At 41.6% G+C, this 21,622-nt stretch overlaps 1 protein-coding gene across 2 annotated transcripts in view; it reads left to right on the top strand.

Moving 5' to 3' along the window:
- Positions 1-20,092, top strand: part of LOC121874344 (serine/threonine-protein phosphatase with EF-hands pef-1-like) — a 116,433-nt gene extending 96,341 nt beyond the window's left edge. For both annotated transcript variants that reach the window (XM_042378470.1, XM_042378469.1), the window contains 14 exons: positions 8,499-8,626; positions 8,972-9,068; positions 9,402-9,556; positions 10,727-10,888; positions 11,081-11,247; positions 12,955-12,991; positions 13,712-13,864; positions 14,202-14,333; positions 14,519-14,704; positions 15,043-15,161; positions 15,333-15,466; positions 15,991-16,160; positions 16,533-16,617; positions 16,846-20,092. In XM_042378470.1, coding sequence (XP_042234404.1) covers positions 8,499-8,626; positions 8,972-9,068; positions 9,402-9,556; positions 10,727-10,888; positions 11,081-11,247; positions 12,955-12,991; positions 13,712-13,864; positions 14,202-14,333; positions 14,519-14,704; positions 15,043-15,161; positions 15,333-15,466; positions 15,991-16,160; positions 16,533-16,617; positions 16,846-17,183 — 2,063 coding nt within the window. In that variant the 3' untranslated portion in view covers positions 17,184-20,092. The remainder of the gene's footprint in view (positions 1-8,498; positions 8,627-8,971; positions 9,069-9,401; positions 9,557-10,726; positions 10,889-11,080; positions 11,248-12,954; positions 12,992-13,711; positions 13,865-14,201; positions 14,334-14,518; positions 14,705-15,042; positions 15,162-15,332; positions 15,467-15,990; positions 16,161-16,532; positions 16,618-16,845) is intronic.
- Positions 20,093-21,622: the final 1,530 nt, after the last annotated feature.

Below are 21,622 nucleotides of genomic sequence, written 5' to 3'. Positions count from 1 at the left end.
GGTTTCTTTGTGTGTCTTTCCTTTCCCTCTCCTTCTATTCCAAATTTCTTCCTCTGCTCATTTTTGTACTTCTTACCTTGCTACATCTCTCTCTCTCTCTCTCTCTCGTTCTGTGTTTCGTAACCTAACCACTTTAGAGAATATTCCACGGTATAAACAAAAGCTGTTTCCCCTCTAAATCAAATCAAGTCCCTCGTAAAGCCGTCCCTACGACTCTCCAAATCGCATTACCTGGCCAGCTGAGCTATAAACTAACCAATCCCATCTGAGGCGTCACCACCACCAAAGTTTGATTGGCCCTTGTGATGCTAATACCCCTCGGGTGTGTCATGCGCGAGTTTTGATGTAGTGTTGAGCGATATAGACCTGATAACCCAACTCCCCTTTAATGTGAGGCGAGTCATGTTACCGAGAGTGTTGGATACTTTAGGCACAGGGAAAGTGATTTTGATAGGAGTAAATACGAAGAATTGTACGTGAGGTTAGTGATTTTTTTAGGTTTTTTTTCACATCATGAATAGGACTTTTTTAGAGGTTAATGCTAGAAAGTGATTGTGGAAAGAATTTTGGTTTTTCAATGATAGGAATGTTATTTTTAGAAGTTTGTAATATTTCAATCACGTTTAGAAGTGTGATTTTCTAGAGACCTAAAGGTAATCTTAATTACTAAGAGAGGGATTTTTTTAAATGTGGATATTCTGTGGTTAAAAACTGCTCATGGTAAAAGTTTTGGTTACTTAATATTCAAAATATAGCTAATTGTTTCTATAGAGTCGAGGTCAGACAATAACAAATTCATATTCATAAATCCCATTTGTTTTACCTTCAGTCGTCTTAACTCAGTGTCAGAAAATCATTGGCATTTCGTTTTTATGTTTTCAATGCCCCTCACCACCAAGGTCCGTCTGGCACTTAACTTTTACTGATGACCAGAAAAATCCAAAGGGAAAATGCAGAATGATGATAAAATCTGTAGAAGAACAGAGATGGCTCTCGGACCAGACGGTGTTTCCTCCTGACAGGGCTAACTGGGTCATCATACAGACGGCCAGCTATTGAGTGCCGCAGTTGACTCTCATTGTTGTTTCTACCCGAGTTTCTTCTGGCTCCATAATTTCTTTAGCCAAGATCAGGGTATTATCACCGCCCAGAGCTGTAGTGTTCAGGGTGACCGTTGCTAGGTGAGATGCAGCGACCTAAACGTTTATTTTCGTTGTTTGATTTTTATATGTATCTACGTACATCCTTGCCAACAAAAGAAAGAATATAGAATAAGATACAATTTATTTATCAGTGTATATATGTATGTATGTATGTATGTATGTATGTACAATTGGAAGAGAAAAACGCTGATAATAATTGGCGTTACAGGGGGAACACACACACACACACACACACACACACACACACACACACACACACACACACACACACACACACACACACACACACCAAACTCCCCGAATTAAAGTTTAAAAAAAAATTCCCTCCCACCATCAACTTCTGTTGGTCAACTAAGCTCGACACAAGGATACATGTAGACGGTCACTTTTATGGAGAAACACGCCCATAAAATTGATAAATTAGTCCAGAAAAGCCGTGCTGTTACCAACGCGAGATAAATCGACTAGAAATATGTGATGTGGCAAGATTTGTGTCAGAAACCGCTGCAGTGATATTTTTCCCAGCTGGAAATATACAGTTTTAATTCCACGACAGGACATGGCTTTAGACGAGCGTTACCGCAGGTAGAAGATTAGCCAAATGCTTTTATGGTGTAGGATTGTAAAAGCGTGGCAAGAAAGCACGAATAAGTCAGGCGCTGTTGATTGCTTGCCCTAGCGCTGTTTTGAGGAAATGAGCCTAAGAGCTTTGGAGTGTTCGTCTGACCTAACACAACGGCACACAAATCGTTTATTTAACTTTTCATCCCCTCCTCCCCCACCTGCCCGACTGAGGACCCTGGGAGGTTCGCCTTTAGATTTGGAAGTGAAGGTTTATCATGACGTGTTCCTGCTGGAGTGTGGTGGTCGTGTAGCCAGGCAAGGCAATCTGTAGATTAATATCGTCGTATTTGTAGTACAGTATATACACCGTGTCCATTGGCTCACGCTTTCCTCTCAATCGTGTGAGTTTGGTTCCATCAAGAAATAGTGAGTCAGCGTTACGAAGGAGAATATACCGTCAAGTATTTCATAGAACATAAAATAAATTTCATCTTGTTTTTCCCGAATAAAATGTAAACGGCTTTTTTCCTCCACAACTTAAGAGTTTACATTAAAATTCATATAGACAAAGTGGCAGTGATATAACTTTTACAGAATATACTAGAACGTGTATAATAAAAATGTCCTGATATTCAACTTATTTTTATATAAGAATGAGGCACATCCATGGTAAGTGCAGAAAGGTACAATCTGGTTTATCATAATCACCGTCTTTTAAAATCTACTGCTGATGTGAGGTAAACAAAACTCGAGTCAGTGGTCATATATCTTGACGGAATAGAGAGAGAGAGAGAGAGAGAGAGAGAGAGAGAGAGTACAGTTCCCCACGACGCGACAAGAATGGTCCGCGAGTTTTATCATCAGTCATCAGAAGGGGAGAGTGACCAGGCTAACGGGAGGCCAAATAGTCCACCGAGATACTGTGTGACGGGACGAAAGTTTGAGGGAGAGGAAAATAGTCAAATTGTTACACTAAAACTAAATCCGCTTTGAGGAGGACAGAGAACATACCTGATCAGACCAATTTAAAAATACTCGAAATAATAATTAATTAGACTTATAACCTTAAAATAACTCATTTGCTGGAATCTTAATGTGACTTTCTACTTTACTATATAAAATATTCTAAGTTTTAAACATGTGATGGAGGTAATGGTGAAGACAGTGATTGACAAAGAGATGAAGGAGGGTAGTGGAGGGCAGTAGGAGCATATTAGAGGGTGATAGGACAGTAGTGATGGCGGGAGGAGGGTAGTGGAGGGCGAGTGGATTTACTCTACGGATACGACCCGCCACAGTTCACTACCTCAGCCTTAATTAATCTCGTGAGTGGCAAACCCCTCTCTCTCTCTCTCTCTCTCTCTCTCTCTCTCTCTCTCTCTCTCTCATTTTTAACATCGTTTTACTCTGTTCTGTTATTTCTGAAAGTCACCCCCCCCCAATAGCAGTATTTGTGAAGGTCGTCTGTAAAGCAGGTGTAAAACTTGTGATTTTGTGGTAAGGTCAACCCACCACCCGATACGTGGGTGCTTGTCACTGACTCCGGGAGACCTTCCTGCAGCCTCAGCCAATTTCCTCATGTCTCCCGTCTTCAAATACTAACGGACATGAAGAACCTTTACTATTTTTACATTTTGTCTCTCCATTGAACGATAATTTACGTTTCATGACTATCTTACTGTAGTTCTTCGACGCTCTTGGCCGCTGAGTTAAATTTCTTCTGTCAATCTTCCTCTAATTATACCCATTTTCCTTTCGTGTATAAACTATGTGCAGTTACTCTCAACGTTACGGGAATAAAAGATTAAGCAAACCAAGACTATATCTCGTCTTTTCCCTAATTATTTGTTCTATATAATTAACAGACAGTTAGTATTGAGTTAACCGTCGCTTCTGTCCTGTTACCACCATTACCATGGAGCGCTTCCACCTACCTCCTGATCAAATGTCCATCTTTACTTGATCGCAATATCACTCCCTTAAAACTAACAACAAAAAAGCGTTTACAATGTTTAAAATACAGTGACTCAAATGTTCCTCTCAAACTGATCCTGAAGGAAGAACATCATTTGAACTTTGAGTCAACAGTGATATCTTGAAGCTCTTTAGTGTTCCTGTCCATAACCCTGACCGTACTGTGAGGTTAATATACAGTTTTTATATTTACAAAAGTCTTTCCGTCATCATCTGGTGAGAGACAATAGTAGTAGAATGACAATATCCTCAGAGGTTTATCATTAAAAGAGAACCTAACTTGTTAACAAACATCCAGATCAATGGAACGATACACCTATACTGTCTCCTACGGTCTGTGATAATTATGTGACGCCAGGCCCGCGTGGGGGCTGACTCGTAAAGCCTCACCATAGGGGGCCATGTCGTGGCTATGGGCCATTATTCCTTCCTCTTCGTCCTCCATAAAAACAAATCACCGTACCACCGTCCCCGGCATCTTCTCATCTCTGCCCTGGTCTTGCATCCTGTCCTTCTTCACGTATTTTCCACAGTTTCTGTACACCTAACACTTCAGCATTGGTGACTGGGATAGATAAATCTAAATTTGACTCACTATCTTCCTGAAATTTAGCTACTCAAACATCTAACTGAAGCCCGACCCGAAAATAAAACTTTCATTTTTTTTAGTAGAACATTACAGTGGCCACCATCGCCAACATGGATAAAAATAATGGCTTTCCTGTCACGCTATATTGCCAGTGAATAGAATATATAAACACTGTAAATTTATCCTATCCATGACATTTATAGGTTATGTATCATAGTAAAAAAAACACATGCAACATCTACGGTACATCTATATTTGGGCTGTCCTCCGACGCCCAGATCCCTTTTATGCAGCTCCCAGCTCACGTGCTGATCCTACATTTGTTTTAAAAGTGTGTACCTCTGAACTAACTTTAGTCCTCAACAATTTATAGAGATTCTACAATTCACGACTATCTTATCCATCTCTTAAAATTCTGCCAATGCATAAGTCATCCCTAAACAGAGGTTGTCCTCCTTCTCCACGACGCTACATCCTTAACCTCCCTCACCTCTAAAGTTACAGAAACTCTCACAGACAAACAACTTCTCCATCAGCTCGAGTAACAACAGTTCGTCTGTGACATATACAATAGTTTGGGCTTAGTTCAGCCCGTTATACTGCCGAGGGCGGTGAGGTAATTTGTTTACTCAGCCAAATGCTCGATGCTCCCTCATAACCTGATGGTAATTAAATGGACCCTGAGTATAGATGAAGAGAATGAGAAAACAGAAAAAGAAGGGAGAGTTGGTAATAGAGAAAGGTATAAAGTGATCCACATTAGTAAACAACAAGAGGTTATTATCTTAGTGGGGGTGAGGGGGGCGCGGCGAGGGGGAGCAACCCAATGATTAAAGACTCAAAGATCAAAAGTACAACAAGGTCTCAATTTCCATATCAGAATAATATCTCCAGTATTATTTCTGGCCTCTCTCTTCCCACTCAGCCCCCGTGTACTACAGATTTTCTTTCCTCCGCCGTTAATTCTGGTGACTTATGGCATCATTTATCATTCTAGACAACAAAAAATCCTCCATCAAAAACTGACAACAAATTCAGATGGCCAAAATGTCCTGTATATGACACATATTCATAGTTCTCATCATCTCTTGCGTACAATCTTTATTACACAACCACCCAAACTTGTGAAATTCGATTAGTCATAGTATAATCACTTCTTTATTAATTTACAGTGCTACGGACCCTGGTATAATCCTTATTCTTTACCTTTACATAACTAAGACATATCGATACCCAGAAACCATTCAAAATTATATGTAGACGACACCAGCCTACCTGAACATACTTCTACTGTCACCACTTATGTTCTCATCTTACTGCCATTGTCACTGTCACCTCTTATCTCATAATCTCACTGTCATTATCACCGTCACCATCTTATCTCCCCATCTCACTCATTATCACTGTCACCATCTCTCTAAACCAACACAATGTTTAACCACGACTTTCCCTCACCATTACTTATATTTCAATTTCACATCAACTACTTGTACGATATTTTTAACGAAAGATTAGCGAAATGATTACGTATAATACATTACTCACTATCTTAAGAGAAAAGTGAATGCATCACTTGACTCTACCATGTGGTTTTGTCCTTATGTTTTTATTATGACAAGTCAACAGGCGTTAGAATTGTGACTTCGACTTGGTAGATGACCAATGATGACTCCTGGGTTGTGTCAGCTGGATGATACATATCCCCTTCCCCTATCTACTCTGCTCTCTGGGTTGAGTGAAGTGGATGATCCCCCTCCCTTTATCCTCTACTGCCTGAGCTATGTGAGGTGGTGGATGACTTGCCTATTCTCTGTTCCCTTGGTTGATTGATGTGGATGAACCCTTCTCCTCAGTTCCTTAGTTGAGTAAGGTGGATAACTTCTCCCCCTCCCTTGCCCTCTGTTCCCTAGGTTAAGTGAAGTGGATGACCCCTTCCACCTCTTGCCCCATGGGTTGATTAAGGTGGATATCCCCCCTTGCCCTCTGTTCCATGGGTTCTGTGAGGTGAATGACCCGCCTACATCAGCCCAAGGCAATACAACTCCAAAGCGCCGTCCATTAGTGAAGCCTGTTATACCAGACACACAAAAACTCCAGGCAGAGAAAAGAACAGTGAGGGAGAGGGAATGATGGAGAGAAGAAGGGAGGGAAGGGTGAGAAAGAGGGAGGCTAATGAAGGAAGGAGGTAAGAGTGTAAATGAGGAAGGAAAGAGAGAAAATGAGCCAGAGGGAGGAGAAAGAGAAGAGAAATGGGGTGGAAGGGAAGAGACAGAGGGAGGAGGGGAGGAATAAAAATGAGAGAGTGATATGAGAGAAGGAGGGAAGAAATAAAGATAATGAGGTGTAAAAATAAGGAAGAAGGGAGGGTAGGGGTAGTTGAGAGAAGGAGGGAAGATAGGAAGAAGGGAGGGTAGGGGTAGTTGAGAGAAGGAGGGAAGATAGGAAAAAGGGGAGGGTAGGGGTAGCCGAGGGAAGGAAGGAGGGTAAAAGTAGTGAAGGGAAGGTAGTTTAGCAAAGGTAACTCACTCCAAAAAGAATCTTCAAAGTAGGATCCGATGAATTTCAAAATAAACACAGCGACTCCTGTTGTCTCGGTAGGGTTGTCAAATTACTTCGGTCGGTTATGTATAAAAGAAAATCCCTGCACTTTAAGGTCATCTTATGTAGCTGCCTCCGTGTAGAATTTATATTATTTGTACTTCCCAATTATGTAAATGTACACTTGCACTGAATAGCTTGAGAAAAGTGAGCAATGGGAAGAGGTCTTTAGTTCCAGTGTTTGTTGTCATTACCGAGGCCTTCTCCAGGTCGGGAGCCAGTGTTCAACAGGCAATAAGTGAAGGTAATATAGAGACGCACACAACACTAACACCGTAAGGATACAGCGGCAATATCGGGCAACTCATAGTGTAAAACAGCAGAGACACAGCAACAACAGGCATGCCACAGCGTCACGCAGCAGACACACCACAGAAGCAGAACAGTCCACCGAAACAGAGATACATCAGCAGCATCACACAGGAAAGACACACAGCTGGCTTATGTAACTACTCGGGAGATGTAGTCGTCAGTTTCCAGAGTGAAGGACCAACTCATGTCAAAGTTTACGGTGTTACTCGTCTTAACGACATAATCACCATGTTAGTAATTTATATTTTGAGAAGACGTCATAGAGCCAAACCAATCACAGTGTACTATAAACCACGGATTTGGTTAGATTAAGTTAGGATATGTTTGGGTAGGGTTAGGTTAAGTTAGGTTATTATGGGTAAGTTAGGTTAGGTTATTATGGGGAGGTTAGGTAGCTCAAGCGAGGGGTAGGTTATGTTAGGTAGAGGTTAGAATCCGGGTTAGGGTTAAGTATATCCTGAAATTATTCGTAAATGTAAAATCCATCAAACCTTAAAATATATTAAACTCTCTCTCTCTCTCTCTCTCTCTCTCTCTCTCTCTCTCTCTCTCTCTCTCAACACAGAACCTCAACCCACAATCTCACGAGTTTTGAGGAAGGATAAAGACTTCAAAAGCAAATTGTATTTTTACAGAAAGCCATGCATAGTCTATGGGATTAATGATAAAATTTACACGACATAACGGCTCTAATACCTTACTTCACTGCTTTTGTGGTGAGCTCAGACAGGGCGGAGCAAAGTCTTTGTTGCTTTCCCCAAACCGTGAGCCAGCGCCCTCATAGATTACCAGGGCAATTTTCCGCCCAACTGGTGATGTGGAAATGCGTCTGACTAACCGAGCACAGAGAATATGTTGAATGGGTTCGAAATTACACTAAGACTCTAACTTAACTTGACGCGTGTTGTTATCCCAAGTTACGGGAAAAACTTAACGCACAAACTTTTGAGAATCGGTTTCTGGGTGTCTTCCCATCTCCAGTTGAACAATTAACTGGAAAAATCTTTAGGGAAATACAAATGGGAGGATTCATGAGGACGGGATCCGTGACCCGACAAACATACACTTCGAGTACGGGTAACTTATGAAATAAATAATAAATAAACATAAATTGATAAAAATACGAACAAATCATTACAAACTTAATTAAATACAATTACGTATCCGAAAAAAATTACATAATTTAACAAATAAAAAATAAATCGACCAATTAACAATAAATTGGAAAACGCTGTGGATATTTAGGGTCCCCTTTAAAACATGTCACATATTAACGTTTTCTCTTTTATCTCCTTCAGCACTGAAAGCGGCGCTGCTGATCCAGCGGTGGTACAGGCGATACTGCGCCAGGCTGGAAATCCGTCGACGGTACACGTGGACCATCTTCCAGTCCATCGAGTACGCCGGTGAACAGGACCAGATGAAGGTCAGCCTATATCCGTCGCTACATACGGCAGTTGTCTTAGATCTGTAGGAACTTATTTGGAGATGTTTTTCCTTAACTGTAAAGTAGTGGATATTTTGCCGTGAACCAATACATGGAGATGCCGGCCGGAAAAAAAATCGCACATTTACGAAATTTGTCCAGGTATTGGTAAAAGTTTCAGAGTCTCTAGTACGTGTCTGGCACGGAGCACCGTTGAAAGGGATAAGCAGCTAGACAGCTTCTACTAGCTTGAATACTAGCCTACAGTAGGTATACACTTTTCACTGCTATGTACTGTGCGAGCAGTACTTTCACACTGATTGACTAAGACTTTCCCTTCCGCAGCTCTACAATTTCTTCAACGCTCTCCTCACTCACATGGGCAACGGCGCCATGACCGAGATAATTGAGGCCCTCTCCCCCCGCGCCTCCCCTACCACTGGTAAGTGTCTCCTGTCTTCCCCACCATCGGTAAGTGCCTACTTCCCATACCACCATCAGTAAATGCCTACTTCCTACCCAACCACAGAAAAGTACCTAGTTCCTCTTCCTTACAGCCCTGCCATGTTCTTATAGTTGTGTGTCATCCGTAACAGAATGCACAGTATTGCAGCTCAAGGTGTCAACAAGGAGGCAGTGGCAGACGAGGGCACAGAGTGATACCTCTTGTCAACACATCCTCCCGACTATTTACATTACATCCACTACACACATCTACACTGCACCCGCGAGAAAGAGGAGAGAGAAACATAGTAATTTAAGTCTGTTCCTCCAGATGAAGAGGACGACGAGGCGAGGAGTAAGAAGCTACTGGAGGAGGCGTGGATGGAGGAGGTCGCAGTGGAGGGGAATTACAAGGGTCCCCACCTGACCACGCCCCTCACCACCGACTCCATTCACCAGCTGGTCGAGGCTTTCAAGAAGAAGAAGGTCAGTAACAAGATGGCGAAAGAAAGTTATAGTTTTCCTTCAGTAATGGCGAGAAGGGGGTGACGCCATATTGTGAGATGTTCTACGATTTTTTACTTGATTTAATCGTAGACAATGAAAGCAAACCAGATATCGAACAGTTGGGTTGGATTAAATTTGTTTGGGTTTGCTTCTTCTGTTATTAGAAATTATTTAATTCTGTAGTCTTAGCATATTGTAAGCAAACGAGACCAAACGCGTTTCTTTTGTTCTTTTCCTTTCTAACATCGGATGTACATTCTGCTACCATAGAAATGAAATTACACGCAAAAATATCATCAAATTATTTCAGATAAATAAGATGACGTCTTATTTTTCATTTACTTTTGTCCATTAATTGTAGAGACCTACAAGGAGGAGGTCAGTTTTCTTGTCTCACTGTCTCTTACTTTCAAAGCATCGTCGTCTCCGAGTCTCGTTACTCCTTAATCTTGTAGCTATACTTTCCACACACTTCCATAGTACAGTAACACAGTCTAGCAGTCACAAGAATTTCGAAGCTTCAACCTGACAAGCAGACCATTTTACGGTGACATATGGATACTCAGATCAGTTTATAATCAAAACTACATGACATACCTTCACACTCAATCAGTCAGAGTACCGTCCTGTCCCAGGGCATAATGATTTCCTCACTTCCAAGAAGACGTTCAAGACTCCATTCCCCAGCGACACAGATGCACTGAAAAACAAGAAAATTAAAATTAATACAGTATACAACAGCAAACAAATAAGCAAAGGACATCATTAATACAGCATGAGAATTACTGTCACTTCTGATAGGAGATCTCTCGTCAGTTTCATTTGAATATGTTCTGTGACCTTGTTTTATAAGAGATTATGTAAACAAGTGTTCTCAACAAGGCCTTTAAGGGTCCCGAAAGTTGCAATTTTATTATCCTCCCCTCAATTAATCCTTCACCCCCCCCCCCCACTCCTCTACAGGCATGTTGCCCCTTACCCCTCCCCCTACTTTAATTCGTAAAAGAATGTGTGCTAAAAGAAAATCTTGGTTGAATGGTTCCCTCCACAGAACCAGAAGGACTATACATGCTGTGGACATTAAATGCCCATTAACCAAACATTACATATGCTTTGCATACATTAACCTTCTCCATCTTCTCGCTACAGGCACTTCACGCCCGCTATGTGTATATGGTGTTACGGGAGGGAGTGCGAGTATTGCGGCAACGACCCACTATCACCCACGCTTCCACTGCCATCTCCGGCCAGATCACCGTGGTGGGCGACCTGCACGGCAAGCTAGACGACCTCCTCACAGTCCTCTATAAGGTTAGTTGACTCCTGTATATGATCAGCGGCCTTCTTCATAAGGTGAAAGTTGCATGTTAGTCTTTCTGGGTTTACCGATGATGACCAATGTAGAACGATCTACTGTTTACAGTCAGTCACTTATCATGAACTTAACCTTTGCAACACGGTTTTCTCACAAGTCGTCCGTGACCATGAGACTAACCCTCACAGAATGGGCTGCCCTCAACGGACAACCCGTATGTATTCAACGGGGACTTCGTGGACCGCGGCCGCAAGTCCATGGAGGTGATGCTCCTGTTGCTGGCGCTGGTGATAGTCTTCCCTGCCGAGGTCTACCTCAACCGCGGCAACCATGAGGACCTGGTTATGAACGCAAGGTGGGTCATGATGTTAGCTGGAGTCATGCTGTTAGCTACAATTATGCTGTTTATAGTGTCCCTTTGCCTGCTGTACCTTCAGCTAGATAGATCATGCAGTCTACTGGATTTTACATCAAGTCTGATCCTTCTATTTCGGTGGACATACAGTGAGACGTAGCTGCTCCCGAGTTAGAATGGTTAGCATTCTCACATTGCCGTCCAGAAGTCCTAAAGTCCATTCTTAACCTCCTTCGCTCGTTTTGCCTCTATCCAAACAGCAAGAACTGTAAACCCGGACGAAATGAGATGGCAGGATACCAGGGGTGACAAAGATGTCCAGCTTTCCTAGGTAACATACAGTAGCTGAGCAATTACGGGTTTGGGTAGGGGTTATGTTGGCAGCAAGCTTAAGAAAATACGCTGTTTATGTGGCTTCACGTATCACTGTTATCATGCGTAGGACTAAACAACACTAATGTACTACGTGAGTCTTAGAGGCGGGCACAGAGGGTGACATCAGCCCTGTCCAGCCCTCCTCCTCCCCACTGATAGTAATTATCAAGAAAATTGTATTGGGAAGACGCCAGCTCCTTGATCCTACCAATATATATGTTAAGTAAGTTGACTGATGAAGAGGAGTCCTGTCATTTTAATACTGAACCCCAGCCTAACCTAAGCTACCCACTGGCTTGGGAATCCATAGATTTTCAGTACACAAAAGACAACATTCTATGAGCCGGGTTCTTAATGGGTCATAACTCATTCTTCTGCCTGAAGAGGTTACGAGGCACCTAACTCAAACTGCGGAATAAACATGTTGGAGAAAATGAGCCGTCGACTTCGTACGAACACTACACCAACTAGACGTGTTTTCTTACCCCAATATGTGATTAAATTTTAAAATAAGAAAGTTTGAGAATCGAGGCCCTTAAATATTATGATCTTGTGAACAGGCCTATAAGAGAAAACATAGAAGCACAAGACAATAACTAGGAATAACCTCAAGACGGACTAATAATTTACAGCACAGTTTAAAGAAACTAAATTTCGTGTATATACACTAACTCTAACACAACATTACGCTGTATTATCTCAGTACAGCAACACGACAATCCATTGCCACATCAAGTTACACAGATGTGGGAGACCATGACGTGTTCACTGTCTACTATCACTCAATGACTGGATCGTGTCCGCCTGACACATTATGAGTGGCTATGACTTCGCTGGCTGTGGTGACCACACACGATAACTCTAACGTGTCAGGTAAAATAAGAACAGCATGTAAGAAAAAACTATATAAAGGAAAATAAGCGCCACGTGAAGTAGGTACTGTTAAGTACTGGGTGAAATAAGAATCGCGTACATTAAGTACTGTTTTTTTTCTATACGTATGCACAGTGTCTTAGAGAATAATTGTATATTAAAAAATATTTGTTTGTAATTTTCACTGAACACCCGAATCTTCTAACCAAAAATTCAATAAACCACAAAAATGTGATACGGTAAAGAGCCAAAATATGACAGAAAATAATCGATATAATGCTTTCATTACATCTGTATAACCGTTTGCCATAGTTGTACAAAACCTAAGATTGTTGCTGCCTGACCCTCTCACTACATTTTGTAAACATATCACTGTATTTGCATCCTACTTATAGCGCATTGTAGCTGTATAACCCCCCCCTTCGCTAACGTCACTGAGTCTTGCTGTCCTTTCTCCAGGTACGGCTTCTGCAAGGAGGTCAGCCGCAAGTACAAGGTGAGTATAATGTTTCGGAAAGTCAGTATAATTTTGATAAAGGTGAGTCAGTCTATCGGGATGTTTAGATGCATCGCTAAAAGGCCAGGCGAACGGACATACACTCGTTCACTAGTTGGGTGATGAGGTACATTGGCAATGGGGCTCACACACCAGCGCCTCAACACAGACAAAACACACGAGCACAGGTATGAAATATGATTCAAAACAATGACATGATATGGTATGTTGGTCGGGCTATATTATAACAACACAAAGCATACTGTATGTCCATTCACCTGGCCATTTCCCAACTTGGCTTCGCATTCCCTCCAGCTAGGGTGTGCATAGAAATTTGGATTGTGCCTGTACATCACATATTTTCACATTCACTATGAAATACAAAATATAAGTTTTTACAGAGATTCGGAAAAAAATTACATAAAAATAACTTCGTTGTGTGGTTTACGTTATGTTGGCTTCCTGTTACCACCTTCCTTCCGGCAACCTCTTCCCTTCCTCCATGATAATGATGTTGTAACCTCCTCCCTCCCTCTCTTTCTCTCTCCCCCTCCCTCACTCCCTCTCTCTCTCTCTCCCTTCAGCCCTCTCTCTCTCTCCCTCCAGCCCTCTCTCTCACTAACGTCCCATCTATCTCTTTGATCATCACACTATGATCAAATCTCCTCTACTTCACTAACGTTAAAGTTCTCACGACCCTGGCACTCTTCTCCTCGCCAGGCGCCCCATGGACCGAGAATCCTGCGGCTGCTGGAGGAGGTGTACCGGTGGCTGCCGCTGGTCACCGTCATCGACCACAAGGTGATGGTGGTGCACGGCGGCATCTCCCTCGACACAGACCTTAAGTGGATCGCCACCATCGACAGGAGCAAGGTGCCCTCCTATTGCTGTCTTCTTTACCTATTTATGATTATTTCAACGTTTGAAAGAAATGTTGCTTCAAGCTGGACAATTTACTTATTCAGAGCACCCGTATGCTAAATAAGTCAGGATTGGTGGGATTTGGGGCGTCAGCAAGAGATTTAGGGTGACAGTAAGAGCTTAACATTGCATTTAGGACACCGGTAAAATAATGCATGTGAACTTGAGAGAGCAAAAGGTCATGTGTGACTTCATATTATGTACACAAATACTGCAGTACATGATTAAATGTGCTCTACAGTACATGCTCCAGTGTGCACTACAGTACATGCTTCCGTATGCCCTGTAGTACATGAGCGTGTTAAGGACCCCGGCAGCCAACCTACTAGACGACACGTCGTCGACGGAGGACGGCGGGGACGACGAGCCTGACGCCTGCAAGGAGGTCCGTCTCCTCACCTCCACCTACGAGTGGAAGCAGGTCAGGGCAAGTCTTCACCTCCTACTGAAATTTTACGTGTTGACATTTACGTGCTGATCTTTCTACATACCTACGTTTCACGTGCTGAGATACCACGTGTTGACCTTTCTCGTTCAGAAATGTTTCGTGCTGAAATTTCATGATACGTTTAATCCTCAATTTCCCTCCCTCCCTTCGTCTTGTAGGTGCTGGACCTTCTATGGAGTGACCCCCAGACACACGCTGGCTGCCGACCTAACTCCTTCAGGGGTGGCGGCAGCTACTTCGGCCCGGACATCACCTGCGACTTCCTTAGGAAACATGGCCTCTCTCTCCTTATCCGATCCCATGAGTGTAAAGTGGACGGCTACGAGTTTACCCACGACAATACAGTCAGTAGTGATTTACCCATAAGAATACGATCAGTAGTAAATTACTCACGCTAATGCAGTCAGAAGTTTACTCATGAGAAGAAGGTGAAGAGTATTTTACCCATGAATACAGTCAGCAGTAAAAGTTTAACTCACGTAAATAACCCTGCCTGTAGTGTCCATCTTAATTAAGGAATCAAGTATTATTTCCTTCCAGTGACAAGAATCATCCCCATTAAGTGACCTTCTTGACGCCATCTCGTTGAAGTGACTAGAAATTGTTTCCCTGTAGTAAATAAGAAACTTTCTCAGTAGTAATATAAAATAATTTCTTGTAGTGATTATCTACTTCCCTACAGTGCCTGACCATCTTCTCGGCGTCCAACTACTACGAGTCGGGTAGTAACAGAGGCGCCTACGTCAAGCTACAAGGACCCAGCCTGGAGCCACACTTTATCCAGTACACCGCTGATATGAAGTGAGTACACACACACACACACACACACACACACACACACACACACACACTTTTTTTATCTGTGGCATGGACGCTATATGCACTCTTTTAAAACAAAAGATGGTGTGTGTGTGTCTGTGTTTCAGGATCATGGAAGAGTAGAACGTGTACTAACATAAGGTTTGTCGACAGATCACGAAAGCTGACCATCCGTGAGCATGTTGGGAGGATGGAGGCTTCAGCCTTCAGAGAACTACGTGGCCAAATCCTCGCCTCTAGGTCCAGACTCCTGGAGGCGTTCCAGCAGAAGGATTCAAACGACACAGGTGAGACTTAGGCTAGCGAAGGTATTCAAAGTAATAGACAAAGAGAACAAAAAAGAGATTGAGGCTTGCTAAAGTGTTCAGCAGTGAGAGGATAAATAAACCGAAGGCTCCTCGTGAAGTTCCAGCAGAAAAGCGATACAAAAGTGAAACACAAACTCCGATGAAGCGTCAACCAGGAGACGAGAATACACATGTAAGAGAAGCAGAAAATTTTTTATTAAGTCGAAGGGAACGAGTTACTTTCCAATGGGGTACACTATTTAAATAATATAAAACTCATAAACAAATTAACTGTGGAGTAAAATACATCTGCCGGCGATGGTATCATAAATGTTAGTCTAATTAACCTGCTACAACCACCTGTGTTCCATAGAATGAGTCATGCTGAGAACTAAATTAAACCTTCTGACTAGCTTTTGACATCTGACCTAATGAGTTAATTCCTTTATGTTTAATTATTGTCTGCGTACAGATATTTTCCTTCTCTCGTCCAGTTATACTACTAACGCTTCCCTCTTGCACAGGCTACATCAGCGTGGGGGACTGGGTGGAGGTGATGGAGAAAGAGAGCCATCTGAACCTGCCCTGGCGAGTACTGAGGGACAAACTGGTCTCTCATCATCCCACCACCGGCCAGGTCGACTACCACAGCTCCTTCAACGACGAGTTTGTCAAGAAGGACATAGCTGTTAAGGTGTGTGAACGCCTCAATCCTAATGCTTACGTTTGGTTAGGATGGGGCCTAATAATCCTAGGGTCTATTAGAACTAGATTATGAGTGACTGAGGTGAGGGCCCAAGTGTCTGCTCCAACGTGACAGCTAAACCTGGTTGTTACTAACGACACCACTTCTTTCTGGCACGACTTTTCATAAGAATTTGTTTAATTACTCTCAAAGCGTAAAATATTTTTTTTTTTACATAATTATGAAACCTGAAATGGTCACTTAAACCTTGAAACGTCTTTACCTGTACCAGTACTTATTTTCCTTCAGTTATTTTCTAACTCTGTGATAGCATCAAGCCAGGGGGAGGTGGACCTTATTAATCAGGTAATGTATTTACAGGGAGGACCAACTGTGGTGGAAGCGCTGTACCGCCACAAGAACAGTCTGGAGACCATATTCAGACTCATCGACAAAGACAACTCTGGTAAGCTTTAATTGTGCAGTCAGCGTTAGAATATTAAGTAATACATCTCTTTTAATAAGCAAGTATTATTCTATCATGTTTACTTCGCCCTAAAAGTGTCTAGTAGTTGATCAGTTGGTTAATAATTTCAAGCAGCATCACACAAGACGTGGACTTCGCTCTGTAAACATATTTGTGTTACAACGTCTCATTATCGTGGCGTGAATATAACTGTGTCTCGCCTTACAGGTTACATCAGCATGGAGGAGTTTAGTGAGACCTGCGAACTGTTGAGCCGTCACATCGATGTCCCCATTCCTAAGAACGATATAATCGACCTAGCTCGCTCCATCGACATCAACAAAGATGGCTACATCGACTTCAATGAATTTTTGGAGTGTTTCCGAATTGTGGAATCGACTCGCACAAATGCCGACGACGACGACAATGATGATGATGATGATGATGATGATGATGACGAGGACGACGACGACATCGAGGTTGATAGGAACCAGAATGGTGATGCCAAGTTGCCCATCATGGCTGGCAACACGATGCCCCACATAGTCAACCACAAGGACCTATAACACCTTAAAAGAGGAATATACAGTATTAATAAAATCAATAAACAATGCCGACCACAGAGCTAAAATTTTTCAGCACCGAACACTTCCATCGCAGGTTAGATGCGCAACACAATTAAATACTGTGTGATCTCCCGGGATCATTATAAATAGTCGTGCAACTCCTGCTGTTCCAGGAATTTAAGGGAGGGGTTCACGCTAAACAAGATTTTCCTCCGTCATATTTGCCAACATATCAATTGACTTAATATGTGACAGTAACAATTATTTATTATTTTCCATTATTCTTTGTTTAACTGTACAATTTATTGATCATGTTCTATTTACCAACTGAGGGGACCAGTCCTCTCGTTCGCCTCAGCCTCGCCACTTTCATCACCAACCCTATGGATCCTCAAAGGTACTCGTACATTTTTCTTTGTCCTAAATAACTGGAGGTGAGAGTACTGGTTTGTCGGAAACAGCAGCACAGAGCGAATAAGCAGAATTGTATGGAAAAAAAAAAAAAAAAAAAAAACAACCAGGGGCTCTATCTTCCCCCAGTTACCATCAAAAGCATCAAGTATGAATATTATGTGAGAATTCGGACTCGAACTCGAATCCTAACGTATATAAATCATGTCTATATGAAAGCTTTAATAACGTAGGGAGAGACACGAAATAAAAGTAACAATTTTATGTTAAAAGCCAAAATTAACTAAGTACAAACAGTTTGCCGCACCTCGTGTCAGGCGGCCTTCGCAACGATCACTGACCGAAGCCATGTTCATTCCGTAAGGTTGGTACTTCTGATTGTGTGATGCATTGTGCAACCAATACGATGAATGCTGTATACCACGTAAAGTTAATACAGATAATTAACAGAAATCACCCTAGTGAATGAGTGTTGTTCACAATTCTTGGGCCGGAGTATCATATTGTATAACACCGTAAAGATGCAGATCTATTTTAGTTGACTGTACGTTACTGAGCCAATGATAAGCCTTAGTTGTCAACAACACTGAACTGTTATCCAAGTATAGGCTAACCTGTAAATGGTGATGGTCCGCGCAGATATATTCACTGTCAAGTTCTGTACTGTATTTACTGTGACCCCCCCTACCCCTTCCCCTCCCCGAGCCCTGATGTAGTGGCCGCACCTGTACTGGAACAACTAGTGCGAAAACTACAGGTTCTTGTAAGTACTCGTTTTCACAGTGACCCGAGTCTTTGCGCTAAAGTGTACACAAGTCATGGAAGAAATAAATCGAACCTTAAATGTACAAATGAGTGTTCGTTCTCATGATGACCTGAGTGTATACCTGTAATGGAACAAGTACTGAGGATACTACAGATGGCAAATAGATGTCAGTCATCGTCCTCAGTGTCCACAGTCCAAGTATCCGACCAACACGTGTTGACAGGGTCGTGAGGTGTCAGTCTCTTGTTAATTCAATACCAAAGTTCTCGAGCAATTTGTACATATATATACGAATTCATGTCTGTACTGTTAGGGTGTATACTTGAGATTTAGCGAAGATATCCTTAAACACAACACACACACAGAGACACACACACACACACACACACACACTCAATATTTAGTCATATCACGCTTAAAGTGGGTAACTGCCAAAGTGATATAATTTCATTACATTCCTTTGCTTTCTTGAAAATCACAGCCGGTCTACATACAACATACTTTGCTGGGACGTTCTTGGAGATAATCATGTTCCAAACTATAAATGAATAGAACCATTACTAACCTAACTAACTTAAACTAACATAGTTCCACTAAGTTATAGCGACCAAACCAAACGTTTATTCCTACTTGACAAAAGCACAATTGCACTTAAGACTTAACGTGACGATTATCCTCATTTCACGTGACAAATACGTTTACGTTACCTGGAGTCTGTGTAACTAGAAGGTTCACTTAATCATAAAATGTTCAGGAGTTTCTCGCAATCGCTGCCACCGTCACCTGACCTAACCTATTAGCTAACAGTCGCAGCGATTACAACAAATTTCTGTTCATTTTAGGAATTACGTGAAATTCCCGAAAATTTTAGGAAATACGTGAAATCTCTTATAATATGTGCAGATTCCTTGTAACATATATAATAAGACTCACATACTCTTGATTACATGATTTCATTCAGGTATATATTAGAGAAGTTTCTTACCTAACCATTCATTTATTATCTGTACTGAAAAATTTTCACTTGTGTGTATATAACGGGAAACTGAGCTAGAATATATATTCAAAAACTTTGCAAGGCTATGTACTTGACTATGCGGATATGTGCAAACAGAATATGCACACAGGCAGTGTTTGTACCTAAAGTACAAGCAAAATGTATATACTGGTATAATTACTAGCACTGTCGCTTGTTCTATCATGTGCATGTGTCTTTTTTACTTAACTATAATTTGAGACACTGAAACCATCTGTACAATAATCTTAACTCCTGAGCTTGGCCCCAAGTTGTGTGTGTGTCTCATTACTTATATTTATCGTCATTTGGGTTCATATATAGGCTGTAACTATCAACCCGAGTCCGGCTGTCGTGTAGCTAGGGAGCCGGGTACGAGCAGGCCAGGTACGAAATTTTATGACAGCAAGAACGAATCAATTAAAGCTAAATGAACCAATGTAACATAACCTAACCCACTCTCTACGTTCCCCGCTGTTAGGTTGCGTATACTCGGCTCTCGAGAAAAATTAAAACAGTCGGGCCAAAATCGGCAGCTACTTCCTTACAGTATATACATTATAATAGACATTTTTGTTTATATTTATATGTGTAGTTAATCTTTCATATCTAATGTTTGTATTCATCCAGCAGTCATTCTTCTGCTTTGTGCTGTTTTTAATGACATTGTAATACTTGTGTAAATATGAATTATCTCAATAAAACTTTTCAAATTAATCGAATCATTATTAAATCTCCCACGCAATGATAAACGTAACCATAGCAATTACCCAGTTTGTTTATGTGGTGCGCGATGACGTCACACACGGTTCAGATCCCATCATAATGCACTATGATTTCCGCAGCATACATAGTTCACAACTGATTAAAGTTAGTTTTGTTGGAGGCTCGCTATATGACTCTAGTTTACCCAGAGCCGCAGAACCGTAGATAAGAGTTTGGCCAATCGGGTGCCACGTTATTCCTCACCGGGTAGGAAGTCTTCTCGGGCTCTCTCCCACATAGTTTATAAACATTATTATCCAATTATAAACATGTATGATAATTTTACTGAAGAAACAAAATCATCATCATCTACAGTACAAGCGCAAACTTCAACACTTGAGTAACAACATGGCGCCTGTTGGCTAAACCGATGACGAAAACATGTCTGGTGAGTCGAGTGCAGTCACGGACTCATAATGATGGTGACGCCTTGGTTGACATTTGTTTATTTTTTTATATAATATTCGTAAGGCTAAGATTTTCTGTAGCTAGGTATAACAAAATGAGTGTCTTATGTTCTCATGGACCTCCAAAAAAATAAGTGATATTGCAAAAAATAAAAAAAATATTACAAATTAGATCCGAGAGGGGGTGCCGGGCATTTCTCTATGACAAGGACGAAACAACTAAATTTTTAAGCTTATAACTCAGGTTTGTCTTATATTTGGGGCAATATTATTGTTTTCTTTTGTCAGACGTGGCAAATAATACTTAGGCGCGAAATAGGTAAACACTGGTTTGGAAATAGAGTAGTGGATGAGTGGAACAAATTACTAAATATCATCATTAACTCGAATACGCTGGATAGCTTCAAACATAGGTTGGGTGATTATATGAGCAATAGGGGTCGGGTGTAAATGGGACTGCCCAGTATGGGCCGATAGGCCCGCTGCAGTTTCCTCCATTCTTATGTTCTTATATGCATAATGCAATGTGGAAGGAGCGAAAAAAAAACACCTAATAGGTACAGTATTTGAAAATTAATGTAAAGATAAAGCTTATTTCCTAATTGTCCTACAGTATGGAACACAGCTGATAAACATATCAACATGCATAGTACACTGTATGTACCTGAAAATGTATTTTGTGGTACAAGGTGCAGAGTACAAGTGATTAAATATATTGAAGTATCTAGTAACAATCGCTTCTGGAAGTATCAGGTATCTTTTCACTTTGCTGAAACCTCAATAGATAGTGCCACTGTTCGACCACACATTTTACGCTGTGCTTAAGGCAGCCACTTTCCTATCTTTCGTCTGTTACACACCCAGGGCCCGGAACCGCTTGCTTACCTACAGATACAGATTTCGCCCGAATACTTCACTTGGGTTGGGGACAGTTTTGTTCGGGACTATACAACCCATTCGTAAGCAATCGTAGATTGGGGCTGGTCCTTTTCGTACTCAGGAAATAAACAGCTTCGTATACAGATTAAGGGTCGTTTCGTGCATAAGATTACACCACTTTTTCGTACTGTTAATT

Source organism: Homarus americanus, unplaced genomic scaffold (genome assembly GCF_018991925.1).
Source record: "Homarus americanus isolate GMGI-L3 unplaced genomic scaffold, GMGI_Hamer_2.0 scaffold17856, whole genome shotgun sequence".
Taxonomy (NCBI): Eukaryota; Metazoa; Arthropoda; class Malacostraca; order Decapoda; family Nephropidae; genus Homarus; species Homarus americanus.
Note: the sequence above shows the minus strand (reverse complement) of the source record. Positions and strands in the feature narration are given on the sequence as shown.